Consider the following 18,907-nt stretch of genomic DNA (forward strand, 5'->3'; position numbering starts at 1 on the left):
TATAACACCCTTTCCTCAGATCTACCTCCCACCCACGTTTATTCATAACTAGACCAGGGGGTCGTTTAGCGGTTCGAAAGTAGATTTTTCTATTTTTTACGCTTCATTTTTCTTTCTTTCTCTTACATTTTTACCTCTTTGAACGTATATAACCGTCATTTTCGTTAGATGAAACTTAAAGGTCCAAATTAGTAGACAAAAACAAAGATTTATAGTGAACTTCCGGTATGATAACGTGGATCCACTTCGACCGTTAGATTGACTGAAATCGCATTCAGTAGACCGAGTTACTCAGATGTCTGTCTCAGTATCAGGATACAGAAAGATCCTCACAGGGCTCAAACAATATATACAAAAATTGTTTGATTCCGTCCGTCAAGTTCAAGTTGTTCATTGCTTACGTTTTGTTAAATAAATTTTTTTGTTACCGGTAATTTAATTCTTTCTTTTCACCTTTTACAATCCGAACTCCGTCAAAAAAAAGGCTGCTTTTCTTGACGACACTGCCGAGTCCCATCTATCGAGTAGCCACTCACATTGAACGGAAAAAGCTCGGGAATTTCAAATTGTATTTTAGGATCCAAAAATTGATAATTTTGATATTTTGAGTCAAACACTGCAATAAAAAAAAAAAAAAAGAAAACTATGTAGAAAATTGTATTTAGATGATTTTCTTTTATTATTTATAGATTAAGTTTCAGTATAACATTCGAACAATAATTGTCATCTTTTATTCAGAACTCTAGCCAAAATTTCATCATAATAAGTTTACATAAAAACATACACAAGTATTGTCTACTTAAGGATACGTGGTCTACGAACGTATTGGGGGATGCATCTAGGCAATTAATCATTTTGAAAATTTAACCGAGCGATACAGATATGATGTGATTAAAATATACGAGTATTTCTTTTTGTCACTGTCATTGTTGTTACTGTCTGAATAATAATAATCACCTTTTAAAATATGATATATCACCAAAACAATTCCACCTCACAGCAGCTTCTAACGTCCTAAAAAGGAAAAGAAAAGTGCAATTACCAATTGAACTTTTCGTACTGAACTTGAATATACATGAATCTTTGTTTTTCTCAGTGAAAGTGTACACGTTGGATTTTTGAAGCTTCGTCATTATGCTCAGCCCCGAAAGAAAATCATCATTATATTTTAGAAATTTTTGCATAAAATAAGTTATATAGAATGAAAAAGAAATATGTGGAATTAAATATCTGTAGGTTTAATGTACCGTCGAAATAATTACTTTAAAAAATGTATATTACCTTAAACACTCCTATTCCAAAATGATGACTTGCTGTGCGTATAGCGTACAAAATTAATTTTTTGTTTCATCTAGTCCATTAAGTACGAAGAAATATTTAAAGGGATGATTAGTTAAATCAAAACTGTATGACGATCACATATGCCTTATCTTAATTCAACATTTGATGTAATCATAATCCTTCTAAACTTTTGTAATATGATTAGCGTTATTAATTCTGACACGTAAATTTCGACACGCCTGTATATTTTCCTCCTGCGAAAAAAAAAGTATTTTATTAGTATTAATATTATACGAGCATATACATGTTAATCCAAGTGAAAATTTCGAAGCAATACACCCAGGACACGTTCATTGAAATCTCTCATTAATCACATATTTGTCATCGTATAAAGGAATGTTGCAAAAAGATATTTAATCTTAACTCCATAGATAAAGAAAAGCAAGACAACATTGAAACAAACCTTTTATGATTTCGCACGCATTCTTTTGCACACATTTTGCGTTTATATGTTGAATACATACGGGATGGTGAAATAGATGCAATTAAATGTGAAGTGTACAAATCTGTAAATGAAAATTCTATTATCAGAGAAAGTGATGTGGTACTTTGTATAATTGTCTTAAATTCTATATAATTAGTGCATTAAAAAAAAATTCTAAAAATTTGGAATAAGTGAAAATTAAATATAATTATATCATATATAATCTCATTATTCTATGTTACAATACAATCCAATATAATTATTCGTTTGATTCTTAAAGGTGTACATAATGGTTCTTATGTAAATTTACCTTTTTACTTTTCAATACGGTTTTATTCGTTCCTTCAGCTAGCAACTGCTATTAGTATCTGTAAACATAAATACTAATATAAAATAAATATTTTACATAAAAATAATATATTAAAAGTTTTAATACGGTATGTAATGAATTAATACTTTTTGTATACAAATTACATTTGAAGTTAACGATTACAGATCGTTACAATCAATGAAGCGATTGTTCACAGAGATTACTTCCACATCTTAAGCTTCAAGAGTGTATCTTGTGAAGTATAATAATACCTTCCATACAAATATGGACTCTTATACGACATGAAACATTTTTCACCCCTCCGATAATTAAAATTGTGTAGGTAAAAATTCATGTTAAAAAGTAGTTACTTGTAATTCAACTCGTATTTGTTAATTATTTCGAGAAAATACATTAAAGATATAATGTCGTTTTATATGCAGTTTTATACAGTGTAGAACACGTAAATTTGCAAATAAATTAAAATTAACAATTTTTAAAACATAAAAATAGTATAGACTGCATAGGTCTTACGAACGAAAATTATTTATAGGTATAACTATATATAGTTTCAGATTTTAAACATTAGAATATCTAACCTTTTTAAATAATATTTGATAGCACTAAAAATGCATAAATTATATGTATAGTATATTTGATGAAGTGGCTTATATATATATATATATATTTACCACCCAAGGAATAAGTATAGCCAATACGATATTACAGTTTTGTTGTTCAAGTAACGATTAGATATATCAGCCTAGATTTCAATAATGAACCCAGACAACCTTTGCTAGAGTTGGTGTACAAGAATATTTTGGTTGTCATAGGTAAAAACACGGACTAGGCTGGTAAATTTGTACACAAGTATTATTAGGTTTTTATAAAATCATCTAATAAAACGATTAGATTTTCATAAGAGTTAGCTTGGTGAAGTCAATATGATGAAGTCAATGGTATATTGAATACATATAATTAACAAAATAAACCATTCCATATCGTAATTTCCTATTTGTTTGCTAATTTTGGATGACGTTATAAGTTCAATTTCGCTGGTAAAGATTACAAATTATTAGACTCGTCCAAAAACATGGAGCTCCTTAATCGCTGTAATATAATTTATGTATTCAATATTAAGTAAATAAAGATTAAAATGATGAAATATATGTAACATTTATGTTATGTGCTATTTATACTATTTCATAATCTTTACCATATACTCATATAAATGTCCCACCCGAAGATTAAAATAGAAGTACGCATAATAACAGTTTTACAAAGTCTACTCACCTTGTACCAGTAGTTTCACTGACTAGTAGTTTCAAGTATGTAAGCCTATCTTGTGATTGCAGACTCTCCTCCGTTAAGAGATTCTTGATTAACAACAGTCAGTTTATATCGCGCATTATTAGGAATTTCAAACAAATGCGTATTGCTCGCACATAACAGTTTCCTTCGACAAAGAAATTGGATAACTTTGATCGCAAGAAATACTTATTTTCCATATAATTCATATTATTATCGAGACACTTATTCGATAATGACAATATTTGCCATGTAATGTGTATAGGCATTCCCAGAAAAATTCTCAAATAAAGTTATAGTAGTCGGACCATATCCTTTTTTCATAATCAGTTTAGTGGTGTGTTTAAAGTAGCAAAGATCCTCGTTCATTAAGGCCTCTTATGTATGCACATCTCATCATGTGTTTATATTAATGTATAAATTATGTAATGCAGATATGTTAAGAACATGTTCATTAAATAGCTATACTTTGCCAAATCTCACTGTAAATGTCCACTTTCGTTCAGAAAATACAGGAGATTTTATTCAAGGATATGTAATGGATGAATTTGTATTACATTTTTAATGCATCGTTTATAAAGTAGCGATTACTATAATACGAGAATACAATAAAATTAAACGAGGTGATGTTTGGAAATTCTTCAATGACGAATCATGTAATAATGACATTCTAGGGGTAAGATTTTACAGAGAGACACGAAATGTGGGTAAAGAATAATGAAGAATAATTTAAAATGAATTTCATGAGAATATACATTCCTCCAAGAATTTGTTCATTGTTAAAAATTATCACATTATTGAAAACTTTATAGAAATAAAATGTGTGACGTCCATTATATGTCGAAGGTTTCCTGAAAGAAATGCGGTGATATATTTGGAAATAATAAACTTGTAATAAAAGTAGACCAGATAATATTACTTTTTCACCGTAACATTTTAGTTTTCTCCAAGCGAATACTTCTAATTATACTTAATTACATTATATTATATTATGCTTACTTTTATATAGAACGTCAATATAAGAATTTTAATTTACTCCCAAAATGAGGGAAATGGTACTGCGAAACACTTTTAAGAAAGGAAGTTTACTACTTTTTAATGGTTGAAATTTATCTCGGATGAATCCTTAAAAGTTTATAAAAAGGAATATATTTTAATAGTATTATATATCAGCATTTAAGATAAAACATAATACTGTTGTTAGTATCATTTTCTGTTTTAACTATAATATCCCTATCTCTTTTTAGGAAATTCATAGCTCACATTCAAGTTCGAACAGTTTAATAAATATACCATTATCGAAATATCTCCGCTTAATATTCACCTATAAGCGGCGATGATGATTAGTGGTTTAATAGTAAAATAAGCTTAACCTCCGAACACACTTCCTTCGTATATTTCTATAAGAAGAGGGATATCCGTCGTATAATTACTCTTCGGATTCTTATAAAAATCTATTTGTCAAGTATTCTGGTACTTGTTTCGATCCGTAGTTCTCCGTAAATATCAACCCATCATGGTATAAACTTTTTTTAAATTATAGAAAAAGATGTTATAAAATATAAATATGTAACAATGTAATATAAAATCATCATTGCAGTAGTGTTATTCAAAGTTGCAGACATACAAATTATAACTTATATGCAGTGTTCATATTTAATTTCCTCTCATAACTTATAGAGATAAGTTGTATATCCCTATGATATAAGTTTGTATGACATATTTAAGATTCTATTTCATAATAAGCGTCCGCTGAGTATAACTCAGTATTGGAAACAAAGATATACCGTATTTTCACCTTTCATCTTTCAAATAAACGCGATATTCGCGAAATTTTAACGAAGAAGATCAGTAATTAAATAAACGTTAGTTATATATTCCTATGTATGGATATATGTAAATCTTTATTCATAAAATTACTTTCTGTCAATTATGTTCTTTCACAAGATTTGAATAGCACAAGCGCAGATTGATCACTGCTGCTGAGATATACGTCTTATTCTAATATAATTACTTTTATAAAGCTTCAAGTAATGCAGATATTGCATATACTTCCTTCTCGTGGCGACATTCACACCATCGTTAACATAAAGACACGTACGTATGAATATGCATAATGCACAGGGTAAAACTAACTTTGACACAAACACGTATATAAGAAATTTTACTCGTTATTAGAGAGATAGGTTATCAAATGACCGATATTGATTTCAACCAATAGTAAACGCACTCTTTACTTACGAACTAACTTTTTAATCGTAAAGAACAAAGCTAAAGGTACGGCCAGTGTATATACTTTCACCCTGGAAAACTACCGAATCAAATGAAAAATAATGAACTATGAATAGTATAATATAGTATGACAATACAATAACAATAAAAAGTAATATACTATATTATTTGTAATATTTACATATTGTTTCGTAAAGAGAAACTCCTATGAGATGATTATTTTATTGAAAGTACTAATTGACAGTGAATATACGTTTGTCTACATTATTTGTATGTTATATAGTGACGCCGCAAATTTAAATCCAGTTTTTCCATTATATGCGATTCTCGTCTTTAGAACAGTCTTATGGGGGATTAAGAGGCGTACACAGTTCAAATCGTTTCTTTATCATTGAAAATGATATTATTGCGTTAATAGTCAATGTTTTGCTTTTTCGGTGGCTCAAAAGTATGCCTGCCTGTTAAAATATTTACGATTTGTTAATATATCAAATTGAAAAGTACTATTAAATCCTTTTAAAAGGGCTTCCCATGTACTTAACACACATTCGTAAATTTGTATTTGGAAGGGAGTACCCCTAACCTTGTCGGTTTCGAAAAACCGAAGATATTTTCAACATTTCATAGAATATTGCAGTTGGATTTTTTGAAATTCGAAAATTGGCGAAGTTACGGCACCAAAAATCACTGTATATCGCGGTCAGGTAGGAAGAAGATCTAACATAACGTTTGTGAAACAGAAATTTCGGTTAATTTTTCAATATCGATAAAACTTCAATTTTTTGTCTACTGAAGTAATTGTTAGGAAACCGTATCAGCTCAAATAATCCGTAAAAACGATATGGAGTGATTCACGCAAAACAATAAGAGTGAGTGTAAATTCTGTAATTTGGACAATTGTCCCGAAGATAACAATCTGTAATAAGAAAATGGAAAATGGTGATGAGAAAAATTGCAGATTTCGTTGCTGTTAGTATTCTCAACAGTGGGTATAAAACAATATCATTAATGAAGCAATTTATGAAACCGGTTATTGGAGGTACTGCAAGCAATTTTTCTGAAGAAGTAAACAAACGACGCCTAAACGCGCGAAAATCCAAGAACACGATAAAAGTCCAAAGAAATTCCACAATTACTAAGAGTAGCTTTGAAATAAGCCGATGAAAGTTTCCGAACCAAGAGAATCCTGTTATGGAGTTAGAACTGCGAGCTAAGAATAAATTCTTAAAAAGTTTGTTTTATTTCGTTAAAATATTGGCTTAAATGGCTATGACCAAGCTTTCCTTGAAAACATAGTTTTCACGCGATGACCCAATGTAAATATCAGCAACAACTAACTATATTCGACTAACTTTACATTTTTACGTACGATTTCTTATAAGATTGCGTAAAATGCATAGCGTACGATCTCTGATATTTAAATTACAATTAAATTAAATTAAATACAAAAGTTAACTTTATCGGGTGAAAACCCATTTCCTTTCAAATACCATCGTTTGTATATTACTGAAAGTTACCTAACGATAGTGAGCTACGTTATAGATACTTTATTTGCTATAGAAATTTTCCTTGTTTTACATTCCAGTCACTTCTGATACCAGATTCCAAGGTTTTGTTAAACATGACAATAGATAATGTTGCATAACTCCGCCGTTTTGTAATTTTAGATAGGTGAAACTGAATATAAAACGTTGCCCAACATCCTCTGAAAGAAAATCCCGATATTTCACACAATAATTACCCTGAGAAGGAAGGTCTTAATTTATCTGTTTTCTAGGCTCACAAGATAGGGTACTCCCTTAAAATTTTTTGAAGTAATGTCTCATGAATAAAATAATTCGCGATATCACGAGATCAGATCCACATTGAAAAATATAAAAGCACACTCTCTCGATCATTACATATCACCCTTTCTCATTGTTGCCTATTCATTCTTGTTAATATTGTTTCGCCTCTATGCACAGCATTTCGATCAATGGACAAAAAAAAAAAAAAAAAAAAAAAGAAAGAAAAGAAAGAGAGAAATAAGAAAAAAGGATTAGGAACCAGAGATTGTTCTATCTTGAAATGTTAATAACGAAATGTAATTTATAATATTGATGGCTTTTTTCAATATATCAATTTGTTAATAAAATTGAGGCATAAAGTTTATCACAAAAATCAGAGCATTTGCATATTTAGCCTGATCTTTTCTTAACTTTCGATATCCTATCACCTTTGAAACTGGCGAGAGTAAATTCAATTTCAAATAATTTCAATAATAACAAATAATCTTAACTTTTTTTAATGAATGAAATACGTTGAGAAAGAATAGTAATAAATTTTATATTAAAATCAAATTTTCAATTGTCTAAAATTTGTTCAAAATGGCACGCTTGAGTGTTACGCAATGCTATATGATCCATTAAACATTCGTAATCCTTCATTAGATAGATACTGTTTACTTTTCTTTAAATTTTTTTTTTTTTTTTTTTTTTTTTTGTTTGCTATAGTTATCGTATTACTTCTGTACAGTATCGTCAATATAGTCATAATACAAATTTGACAGTATTATATATATATCTTGTAATTTCTATCTTCTTGGAAAACAAATTCAGATAATAAGAACACGAACTGTTACAAAAAACAATAACGATATATTTCTGTTTATGAATGGCATAATATTCCTTTATATAAATTATTAATTTACGGAATAAACACGTGCAACAATATTTATCATTAAACGTTGTTTAAACGTTGTTGAAACGTCATAGCCGCAAAAGCTCTAGGGAAAACTTTAATACGAATTTGTACAATTTGCTTATCATAAACTATGATACAAGTGTGTCAAAACACAGAAAATGATATAATAAAATTAAGGAAATATTGAACTACACATATAAGGCAATATTTAATAACAACAAATGATTCGTCTGTCATGATGCAAGCACACGTATGTGTGAATCTGGCCCTGAATGAATATAATCGCAGTATTTACATTTTAACAAAGAATGAAAGTCAAATTTAAAACCAAAAAGTGAATTGAAGAAAAGATTGTGTACAGATATACAATGTTATGATTTTTGCCCTGAACGCCCATATACTCGAAACACTGTGCCATGATAGAAAACGTGAAAGATGATCGATAACAAATTTTGTTGGGGAAAATGACTACAATGCGAACTATCGATTCTTCTCAATCGATTAGAAAAAGGAAGTCATGTTAATACCGCAACATTTTTAATAGCGTCTTCTTTTATTAGGATAATCATCCTGACGATTACGATCACTTCCACCTTGCCAACGTCCACTACCACCACTACCTCCACGACCACCTCCCATATTACCCATATCGACCCTCATATCCATCAAATCCATTATTTGACTACGATCGTCATTGTAACCCCCACGGCTACCACGATCCATACTATTATAAGCATCCATGAAAGACTTTGGATCCTAATCATCGTTACAGAGAAAGGTGAATTTAATTATTACGCGTAAAGTAAAAACAAAATATTTTAAGGACGAAGTAGTCGAAAGTTATGAGCCGATATCACCGAAATCAATGCCAACGATTTTTGTTTAATACGGTGAATAACGGTGTTTTGTAGATTTTGGATGTACCATAAATACATTTCACGGTTCAGGGCGACCATCCATGTTTGACAGCAGCACAGGTCATCGTCAATTTTCGTCAAATCACATAGAAAAGAAAGGGGAAAACACAATGTTAGATGTTGTTTGTACGTACAACATTAGTAGAATGGAATGCGTGAATAATACACGCGCTAGAACAAATCATAGATACGAATAGTTACACTGCTTTCAGAGTATGCCGTTTTCTCGACATCGATTATAGCCTTATTAAACCAAGCAAATGCCCAACATACGATCGACAATGGTTATCGTCTATGTCAGTGCACACAAGTCTGGTGAAATAGGTTAGAATATCCCTTAGAATGTATTTCTTCGTCTACAATATTTTGCATAAGTCTGTTCATTTAAATGCACCCTTAACTTTATAAGTCATATTTTAAGATTGTATTCGAGTCATAAAATTGCAGGTTTAGAACTTTCGGGATTAAAGTAGAAGTATAGATGTAACACTAGATTCCACTAGATTCCTACGGATGTAATTTAACTGAAAGAATATACGCTATCGTATTATTCCATACCACTAGAGAAATTTCTCTAAAATTGTTAATCTTAATTTACACGATAGATATGTCAAATTCGGTATCAAGTCCTCGTTAAATAGTATTAAACGCACAACAAACATTCATATATAGAACATTAGGGGTTTTAAAGGATAGAAACGCATACGAGATTCTTAATTTAAGTACCCAACACGTAGTTATACGACTTTCAAAAATATAACCGTTCTATTGTACCAACAAGAAGAATCTCGACGTATCAGTTACATCAATAGTGTGTATTTTCAGCGATAACGTTGTAACAATTAATATTGAATTAATTTTACACAACTCTGAAGCTTAAATATTGGTATAAGTGACAAAGAGATGTGATCAAGATCTCTAAGCAAACTTTATACAATATCTATACTACAGAATCGTGCATGTATGTATGTAATAAATAGTTCACAAAATATGTAGTTTGGAATATGAAAAAAAAAAAAATTCATAAAGAATAATGTAACAATAAAAGCTCAAAATTATATCCCTTTAGATAAATGAAGCATAAAGATTGTTTTAAGCTCCTTTACTTATCGTAAATCAAAATTGATATTGCTGTACTCGGAAACTATGTTTAAATTACACTTAATCTTCAAGTAAATATCTCTAAATAAATGTATATGTGTGTATATTTAAATAAAAATAATTTCTGAATACAGCTAATTATGTTTAATTAACACTCAATGTAGTTGGGCATTTGTTGGTTAATAAATATCAAATTATTACTATGGAACTATTTAAGTGAGGAAATATTCAATTTAATTCTAATGTCCAGATTTATACGTTGAACGATGCTAGTTCCATAGTATGTAAGCATACCTAGTACCTAATTCTTAATGTAACTAGAGAAAATAGAAGAACAGAGCCTTCTGTCTGCAAGCATATGGAGAAGCCAATGAGGCACGAAATATTAATTCAGTTTTAGTTCCAATTTCACTGATGAATGTTTAAAAAATATTCGTAGATTCAGTACTTATGAATTCCAAAGCCCTGTTTATGAAGAATATATTCGAAATGAATACGTAGAACGTTAACCCAAAGCTTATTACCAGTATAAACTGAAAGATTCCCTCAAATGGTTATAAAAGTATTATCATTAACAATAAAATTCACGTCCTATAGATAAAAACGAAGATGTTTAAGAATTAGTCATGTATGGTATAGATAAAAATAAGCGATTGCTGCTTAAACGTACTGATCTCACAGTGTAGTTAAAAAATTAAAAATTTAGGTATAGCGAGAAGAACCCGTCCAGTAAAACCTCCACCTACCTATACACAACCTTTATATCTCGCATCATTTATAATAGGTTAATAAAAATTTCCTAACATTTCTCCAAAATTTCGCACATTTGCCATTAAATATCTCCTCTGTTAATTTCATAACTTTGAATATTTATAAATGTCAGCATGATAAAACCTTCCAACCAACAATAAATGCTTTAAAATATTTTTATCGGCATAGAATCATACATTTTTACAAGTAGAACTACATTTAAAAAACAAAAAATGTCACATGTTTCGGTAATCGTTTGTAGTAGACAATAATAGAAATCATATCACATGCGTTTGTAATACAAGTGAAGAATATTTAATAAAGATTACAGCGGTGCTATGTGAACGTAGATAAAAGGTTTCAAATATAAGATATGACAAGTATTGTACACTTATTACCTCACAAAACAATACTTCGGTTCTACGAAGACCGAATAAATTAATTTAAAATTCTGTATCTATTCACGCTACAACAAATGTTCTCCTTTTAAGTAGAAAATTTAATGTTAAGGCCCATTGACACCTCCACATGTTATAATAAACTAATTAAAAGTTATTATTGCACGATATAGTATATTCGATATTAGACTGATTTTAATACTATTGCAGACATTAGAACCCTGCTATATTGAAAAGCATGCTTTATAGGAATATTCGTAAAGTTCTTTCACTTATGTTTCTCGCAAGTGTTCACTAATAATACTCGCGATTTTACCATGCAAGGCAGTTCAATTATTTCTAACAAAAGATTCTCATATATAGATAGCACAATTTGTTTAGTAATATCACCAAATGGAAATATACATAAATGAAATGTCAAAGAAAAAGTTTCAGAAAAAATACTTTGTGGAAAAAAAATGTACATTATATATATATATATATATATATATATATATATATATATGCGTGTGTATGTGCATATGCATATATATGTACATATACATAAATAAATAAATATATATATATATTTATATATATTTATATATATTTATGTATATATAGAATGATACTTTAATGGGATACATTACCACTGGCATGCTGCTTCCACCTGTAACGAAGTAAATTTTTCAATTACAAATAGTTCTGAAGAATTTTGAATGAATGTTTCATGTAAAAATTTTATATATAATAATAACAATCAGTATAAAATATGAAGTTCTATTTCAAGGAGAACTAATTGAATTCAAATATACTAATAAATAAATACGGATTATATGCTAGAGAAATATTGAAGTTTATGAAAAATAACGTTTCAACAACTTAAGAAACTTACCATCTGGCTGTCCATATCCATCGCGGTCATTATTACCAACGGAATCATAATTTTTTCCTCCCATCCCGCCTCCTCCACCTCCTCTCATTGTTTGCTCCTTAAATATAAGAGGAGCATAAGCGCAAACGTTAGTAAAAAAAAAAAAAAAAAAAAAAAAAAGATACAAATATTCTGACACACACATAAACATTATAAGTAGTGCTACTATTCTATTTCTATTACAATGATAATGATAAGAAATGTTAACACTTTACCGACTGATAGCCTATTAATCGGACTTTTATCGCCGACAATCTTTCTCATTATTTGAACAGTAACTTGTTATTTAGTGCTAAGGCACCTTGCTCAGTTGCATCAGTCGCATTGCTTTGTAAGCTCCACAGTTTTATACCAATTTGAAAAACTTACCGTTCACGATGAACGAAAAGAATGGTATTGGAGAGTCTAAACCGAAACAGAACCGGCGCCATGGAGAATCTGCGCCTGAGATGCCGGTATGAGGACGTGCGTGTGCTGTTGAATCGCTAGCGGTCGGTAAAGTGTTAATAATAAATAAGACACGTTTTCGCAAGCGCATAAAGAATGAAAATCTTTTACGTAACCTCCACATGTAGTTTTTTAAATATATGTTTCTAATAAATACATGTAACTGATCTATATTGTCATCCCTGTAGTATAATCATAGAAACTTTCTGTAATTCCAATGAATTTAGTTTTCTGTTAATGTTGCCAAGTAATTACCTGCATGAATAAATTATTCTCTTGTTGACGACGATGTAGCTCCTCTTCTTGTCTTCTAATACGCATTGCCATTTCTTCTTGTTGTCTCCTTCGTAGTTCTTCTTCACGCGTTCTTTGTTCTTCAGCCTGTCTTTCTTTCATTTCCCATTCTCGCTTTTGTCTCTCACGATCGGCCTCGCGCATACGCAATTCTATCAATTAAGGAAAATCAACTTATTGATTTCCTCATTCGTTACACTTACGTTACTTGTGCGATGTTAAAATACTTACGTTCTCTCAACAATTCAGTTTCGTGTTCATATCGTGCAAATTCCATTTGAGCTTCCAATTTTTCTTCCTCCATTGCCATTTCTCTTTTTAGTGCTTCTTCCTTCTGTTCATATAATTCGTGCAGCTGTTTCCATCTCGTTCCATATTCATATTCAAAACTTCCTATCTTTGCAAACCTTGGACCAATATCGCGAGCTGTAAAAAATTCCTGATTTTTCCGAGGTAGATTTTTGTCTGAATAACCATCAATGTCATCTAGTAATTCAAATGGTTTAACGACTACAGGACGTAGAGACCTATAATATAAATACCTAATGTAAATTTTCAAAGTTCTCTCTCTTTGTTTCAATAAAATTATGTTTAAAATAATGTTTTGTGTTCCAATTTTCGGCACACAATACAATACAAACATCTAGTGTATCATGCTTCCTTTTGGAACTATTTTTCTTTCCCCCGTTATGATCAATTTTTAGGCACTTGTAGATAAATTAAATACGTCAAACAAGCGTGGCTTTGGGGTAAACAACATTTTTATTTATAGTAAAAACGTACGCGGTTAAAAAGTAGCATCCTTCTGTGCACTTTCGTAAAGCAAGTTGGGCTGACGGTTTTCTGCAGAATTCTACAATTCCCTCTCCAGTAGATTTTCCCTTGTCATCCGCTATAACTATCGCCCGTTCAATTTCACCAAAGACACTGAATGCCCTCTCAAGCAATTCATTCGTGATCCAAGGTGTGAGATTTTTAACTTTAACTGTCGAAGAATGTGGAGCAAAACGAACTTTAAGTGCACGTCCTTTACTATTTGTAAATACATTTTTTCCATCTAACTCGTGTTTTGCTTTCTCAGCATTTACCCTATAATCCTATAAGATAAAAAAGATTAAGTTATAGTTTAATGCCGTATGTACAAATGCATATATACATATATATATATAACAATGCATCATATAGTATAAGATAGCAGCCAAAATCTCATCATTTCTTTCAGACGGTAATTACTTTAATCATTTTTTTATGTAAACATTATAAAAAAAAAAGTGGGGGGAAAGAAAAAGTATCGAACTTACCATCCTAAGAAATGCAAAGTTTTTCTCTTTATTTACAAAAAGTTCGGATATTTCACCATATTGTTGAAAGATCTGTTGAATTTCCTCTTCTGTAACATCATTTGACAAGTTTCCAATATACAGACGATTACGACCACTGAATTTCTTTTCCATGGTTTCTGGGGGAGGTAGATCATGCGTAGGACCACTAATAGCCATAATCCGTTCCATTAAACGATCCTGATCACGAAAATAAAAGTAATATTAATAAGATTATAAAAAGGTATTATGTATTCATATGTACACATTGATTTCTCGATTGATACTGATCTTTTTAATGTTAGTTTACAATCGTAATTTCATTTTACACCAGAAAACATTTTTTTTTTTATTGTATATTAGTATACATAGTACATAAATTCTCGCTTGGTTAGCTAATTATTATATAATTCCAATCTTTTCTGCTTAACTTACGCGTATTATATTAACACGTTCAATGTGGCACGCAAAATCGAAGGGGGCCTCTGATGGCGGAAATCGATTTTACTATAACATGTATCTCACTTATTCAGGCATCATCCGCAAGAAAATAGGAAATCGGGAAATGCATACGTTAGCGTCTTTTGCCTTGGATGCGTGAAACGCGTTTTTGCAAGTAGCAACAATATTGATTTCGTGTTAATTAAAAGAGAAAAGAGAGAGAGAGATACTATTTTGAGCTACAGTACTGACAACAACCAGGAATAAAATTTCTTTTGGTTCTGTAAGCTTTCATTATTATCCTTTTTTATAAAAATATGAAATAAATAATTTTATAACTTATATCGATTTTCTCTATAAATAATTCTTTTGTAGTAATTTTTATTCGCGTAAGGAATCCACGTATAGAACACATACTCCACGTTAATTGAAAAATTAGTGCGTACATATAATTTCTTTAATTTATACTTACATCTTGTGATCGATTTCCCATGTTTCTATCACCCCCTCCGCGGCCACCTCTACCACCACGCATTCCACCGCCACGTCCAATACCCATACCTCCTCCCATACCTCCTCCCATACCTCCTCCCATACCTCCTCCCATACCTCCGCCTATTCCTTCGTTTATGGTATTGTCCATACCACCATCCATAGGATCATTCATTTTCATCTGTAACATTTATGAAATTCAAGCACGTTTATTATATACATACTTATAATTTCTGATATGTTTATTATTATCTTTCGTAACTGACATTTTCGTTTTCTATTAAAAAAATAACAGGTTATATCACACAGATGGACAAGGGGGTACCTATATAAAAGTGATCTCACGATTAACCCTTTGCAGCCTACCGCCGCATATATGCGTTCTGCGTAAGTCATCGATTTGACCAAACAGCTGATATACGCTTTTGGCGAAAACAATTGATAGAACCAAAGGATTCATATGTGTGTCATTTTATTTATCCTGTGGAGGATCTGTGCATGTACATATGTCTAGAATTTAACATCTATGAACGAAAAACGCGTCTAAGCAGAAATGTGCACTGGCAATTTTAAATAACTATCGCGGCAACAGCTCAGCCCTACGGTACGGTTGACTTCGAATCGTCCCGTCCGCAAACGGTTAATACAAGATCAACTTGAACCCTTTTGTTACTAGTTAATTATAATCGACATTCGTTAGATATAGATATTTGAATTAAGCGTGAAGCGGGCCCTACACGATGAGACGTGCTTCGATTTATAATTGAAAGTATGGGCAGCTTCCAAGCAATGAAATATCATTTCTATACGAAAAGTAACAATTGCTTAGGTATAACGGCAAATACGTGTATTGAAGAGGGAAGAATGTTGGCCGATTGCCATAAATACAGATGCGTTTAGGATTTGGTCTTGGATGTTCCACAAACATGAGAAATTTCTATATAATACGATACAATTTTCGCGTAACATACGATCGGAGTAGGACGGAAATCCGAATGTGTCGAGTCGGACCAGAAGAAATCAGGTAAATTCTCGGATCAGGTGAGAAGAGGTCAGGCGAGCGGACACGGCCGAGCTTCCATGATACCCATGGTCGTGATTCGATCCGAGATTGTGTTTGAAACTGATTGTACGTATTACGTTCATTATTCAGTCTTCGATACTTAGCCTTTTTATGTAACCAAGTACTCGACGAACATATACAAAATCTTTGTCTATAGGCAAATTTCAAAAACATAATTTTCCTGTGAAAAAATAATATTTCTAGCGGATTTATTTGCAACAAACTTCATTCGATGTAACCTGTATATTCATTTTATAGAAAGTATACGAATTAAATTTGTATATTATCGAAATTTGAAAATGCATTTTATAAAGGGATTAATTTTTTAATATTACAGTACTAAATATACTTGTAGAAAGGGATAGTTATTGAATGTTTCATAGTAATAACAATATACAACAAATATTTGAATACATCGTATTTCAAATTCGATGTGTAACGAAGACAATTGCTCCAAATTGCAAGATAATAAAGTTGTTACTGCATGTACCAAATTCTTTGAGACCGTTTTTTCTTTTTACGTGATATTTTTGCCCTTCATTATACATATCTACTGCTATAACTAAACAATTGTAACTTTCTTCGCACAGAAATGATAGATATTACTTGGAAGATGTCAATACTGGCAATTATAAGTAGAGGTTTCATAAAAACAAGCACGCATCGTACGAGATCGTCTCGAGGCAAATCACATCGTGTAGGGCCCTGTGTTTTACAATTTTGGAAAGTGTAACGAGAAATATCGGAATTGAAAAATAAGGGCGGCAATCCTAGTATTTCAACTTTGCAACATTATAAAAGCCGTTACGCACGCAGTCGAGGAGTCGCCGAGGGACTAAAAGTCGACAAGACCAGGCAAGCAAACTCGGCGACTTGATCGGTATCGTAGGAACCATTGAATGGAATAGATATCGAGGAAATCGTTACAATTATGAATAGTCCGACTGTATATGGTTTTCAAAAGAGTTGCTTGGCACGTGAACGCGTACATTTAATTTATTTTCTCGAATACAGTGGTTGCTAAAGATCTGGTTGCTGACGATTAATCGACAGTGCGTAACGGTTATAACATAGTTTTTGGAAAGGCTACGTTAAAATGTACAACCTGTTGATTATAAAAAGTTTACGTCCAAAGATACAAATACCAAAAGTTAATCACAAAGTGCACTAAATTTGGTAAATTAACATTATCTTCGCCAAAATTATGGACATTGCAGGTCTTAGAAATCGGCCATTTTGCGTAGCAATTTTTCGAAATATTTATTTAAATCTCATAAATGCTAATAAATATTAAAATGATACCTGACGTTATGAATTTTACAAATTATTATTATTACCTACAACTAAATTAATTTAAATTTTAAATAATTTTTGAATTCCAAATTCCCATTTGAAATCTAGAAAATTTACATCTAGATCGCTACAAATACATTAATAAAATATATTATATCATTTATAGGAGAACAAAAAATTTGTTAACCACGTGTTGCGAAGGCGAGGATACACTTATCTGCCATTTCAATTTTCGAACACGCCATTTTGTAACTACTCTGATCGAAGAATCGATATATTATAATCATTTCTTACATACAGAAAAACACTGGTAAACAACAGCGTTTACTGATTGTACTCACAGCAATAAAATTATCGACTATAGTGTATTTTATATCGAGCTTACAGAATAATAGAACTAAAAATCTTAGTTTACTTTATCAGCGCTTCTTTTTCGATGTATCTAATATTCCAATTTGATAAATATTAATATAACTTCTCGAGTACTTGTAAATTTTATTTAAATATTTGCCTACAATAACGGTATACATATACGTTAATATAATTAAAATACAGTTAATTAAATAGTATTTATACTGCATCATAAAAAAGACTAACATTATTTTAGTTGCAACGCTATAATAAATTGGTGTGTATATAACACAAATCAAAATTATATTTATAAATAATGGCATTTAATGAATCGAAAGGGCAGAAGTTTGAAACCAGTGGAAATATTACGCATCAATTTATAGCAAATATGGCAGTAGGAACAACGAATATAGTCTCGAAATATATATATATATATATATATATATATATATATATATATGTAAGAGAATTATATGAAATTCTTACCGGTCCATCGTTATTTCTGTTCCCTCCGCCCATTCCGCCACCACGTCCGCCAGAAAAACGTGTTCCTCCTTTTCGGCCACGAGGACCGCGGTTGCCGCCACCAGGAGGATTCCGTTCTCGCGGATTTTCATTACTATTCTCTGTAGATGTATTCTGCGATTCCTGTTTTAATTTAGGCGATTCGGCTCCTGCCATCGTTCGCTCAAATGTTTCAAGCAGTAATTGTCAAAGACCAGGTTTTTCGCGAAAAAGTTCGATTTACTTCCCACTTCTCTGCGAAACGAAGCGTTGACTATGGCGTCCGACAACGAAGTGAACGAAGAAGCAAAATTGGAGATCTACTAG

General features: G+C 31.2%; 1 protein-coding gene across 3 annotated transcripts; it reads right to left on the reverse strand.

Moving 5' to 3' along the window:
• Window positions 1–655: 655 nt before the first annotated feature.
• Window positions 656–18,872, reverse strand: LOC132910830 (hrp65 protein-like). Of its 3 annotated transcripts, XR_009658860.1 has the most exons (12): window positions 18,563–18,871; window positions 15,350–15,550; window positions 14,419–14,637; window positions 13,901–14,214; window positions 13,349–13,644; window positions 13,079–13,269; window positions 12,338–12,434; window positions 12,093–12,112; window positions 2,076–2,133; window positions 1,745–1,847; window positions 1,282–1,535; window positions 656–1,014 (listed from the first exon to the last, which is right to left on the reverse strand). XR_009658860.1 is itself a non-coding variant. In XM_060966912.1 (10 exons), the coding sequence occupies exons 1-10, from the start codon at window positions 18,755–18,757 to the stop codon at window positions 8,835–8,837; spliced, it is 1,716 nt and encodes a 571-aa protein (XP_060822895.1). In that variant the 5' UTR covers window positions 18,758–18,872; the 3' UTR covers window positions 5,254–8,834. The 3 variants fall into 3 exon arrangements, 2 of the variants coding, with proteins under 2 accessions (XP_060822895.1, XP_060822894.1); XM_060966912.1 differs by lacking the exons at window positions 656–1,014; window positions 1,282–1,535; window positions 1,745–1,847; window positions 2,076–2,133 and adding an exon at window positions 5,254–9,053 and having other exon boundaries at window positions 15,350–15,438; window positions 15,475–15,550; window positions 18,563–18,872; XM_060966911.1 differs by lacking the exons at window positions 656–1,014; window positions 1,282–1,535; window positions 1,745–1,847; window positions 2,076–2,133 and adding an exon at window positions 5,254–9,053 and having other exon boundaries at window positions 18,563–18,872.
• Between the last annotated feature and the right edge of the window lie 35 nt (window positions 18,873–18,907).

The sequence above is a fragment of the Bombus pascuorum genome, chromosome 9 (genome assembly GCF_905332965.1).
Source record: "Bombus pascuorum chromosome 9, iyBomPasc1.1, whole genome shotgun sequence".
NCBI lineage: Eukaryota > Metazoa > Arthropoda > Insecta > Hymenoptera > Apidae > Bombus > Bombus pascuorum.

Bases quoted from the DNA above. Each gene is read 5' to 3' on its own strand.
- LOC132910830 (XM_060966911.1), bottom strand. From the start codon at position 18,757: ATGGCAGGAGCCGAATCGCCTAAATTAAAACAGGAATCGCAGAATACA. The intron at 13,645-13,900 runs GTACGTTTTTAC...TTTATATTATAG, and splicing joins GGATGCTACTTTTTAACCGC to GTCTCTACGTCCTGTAGTCG. The intron at 12,435-13,078 runs GTAATTACTTGG...CTTATATTTAAG, and splicing joins AGAATAATTTATTCATGCAG to GAGCAAACAATGAGAGGAGG.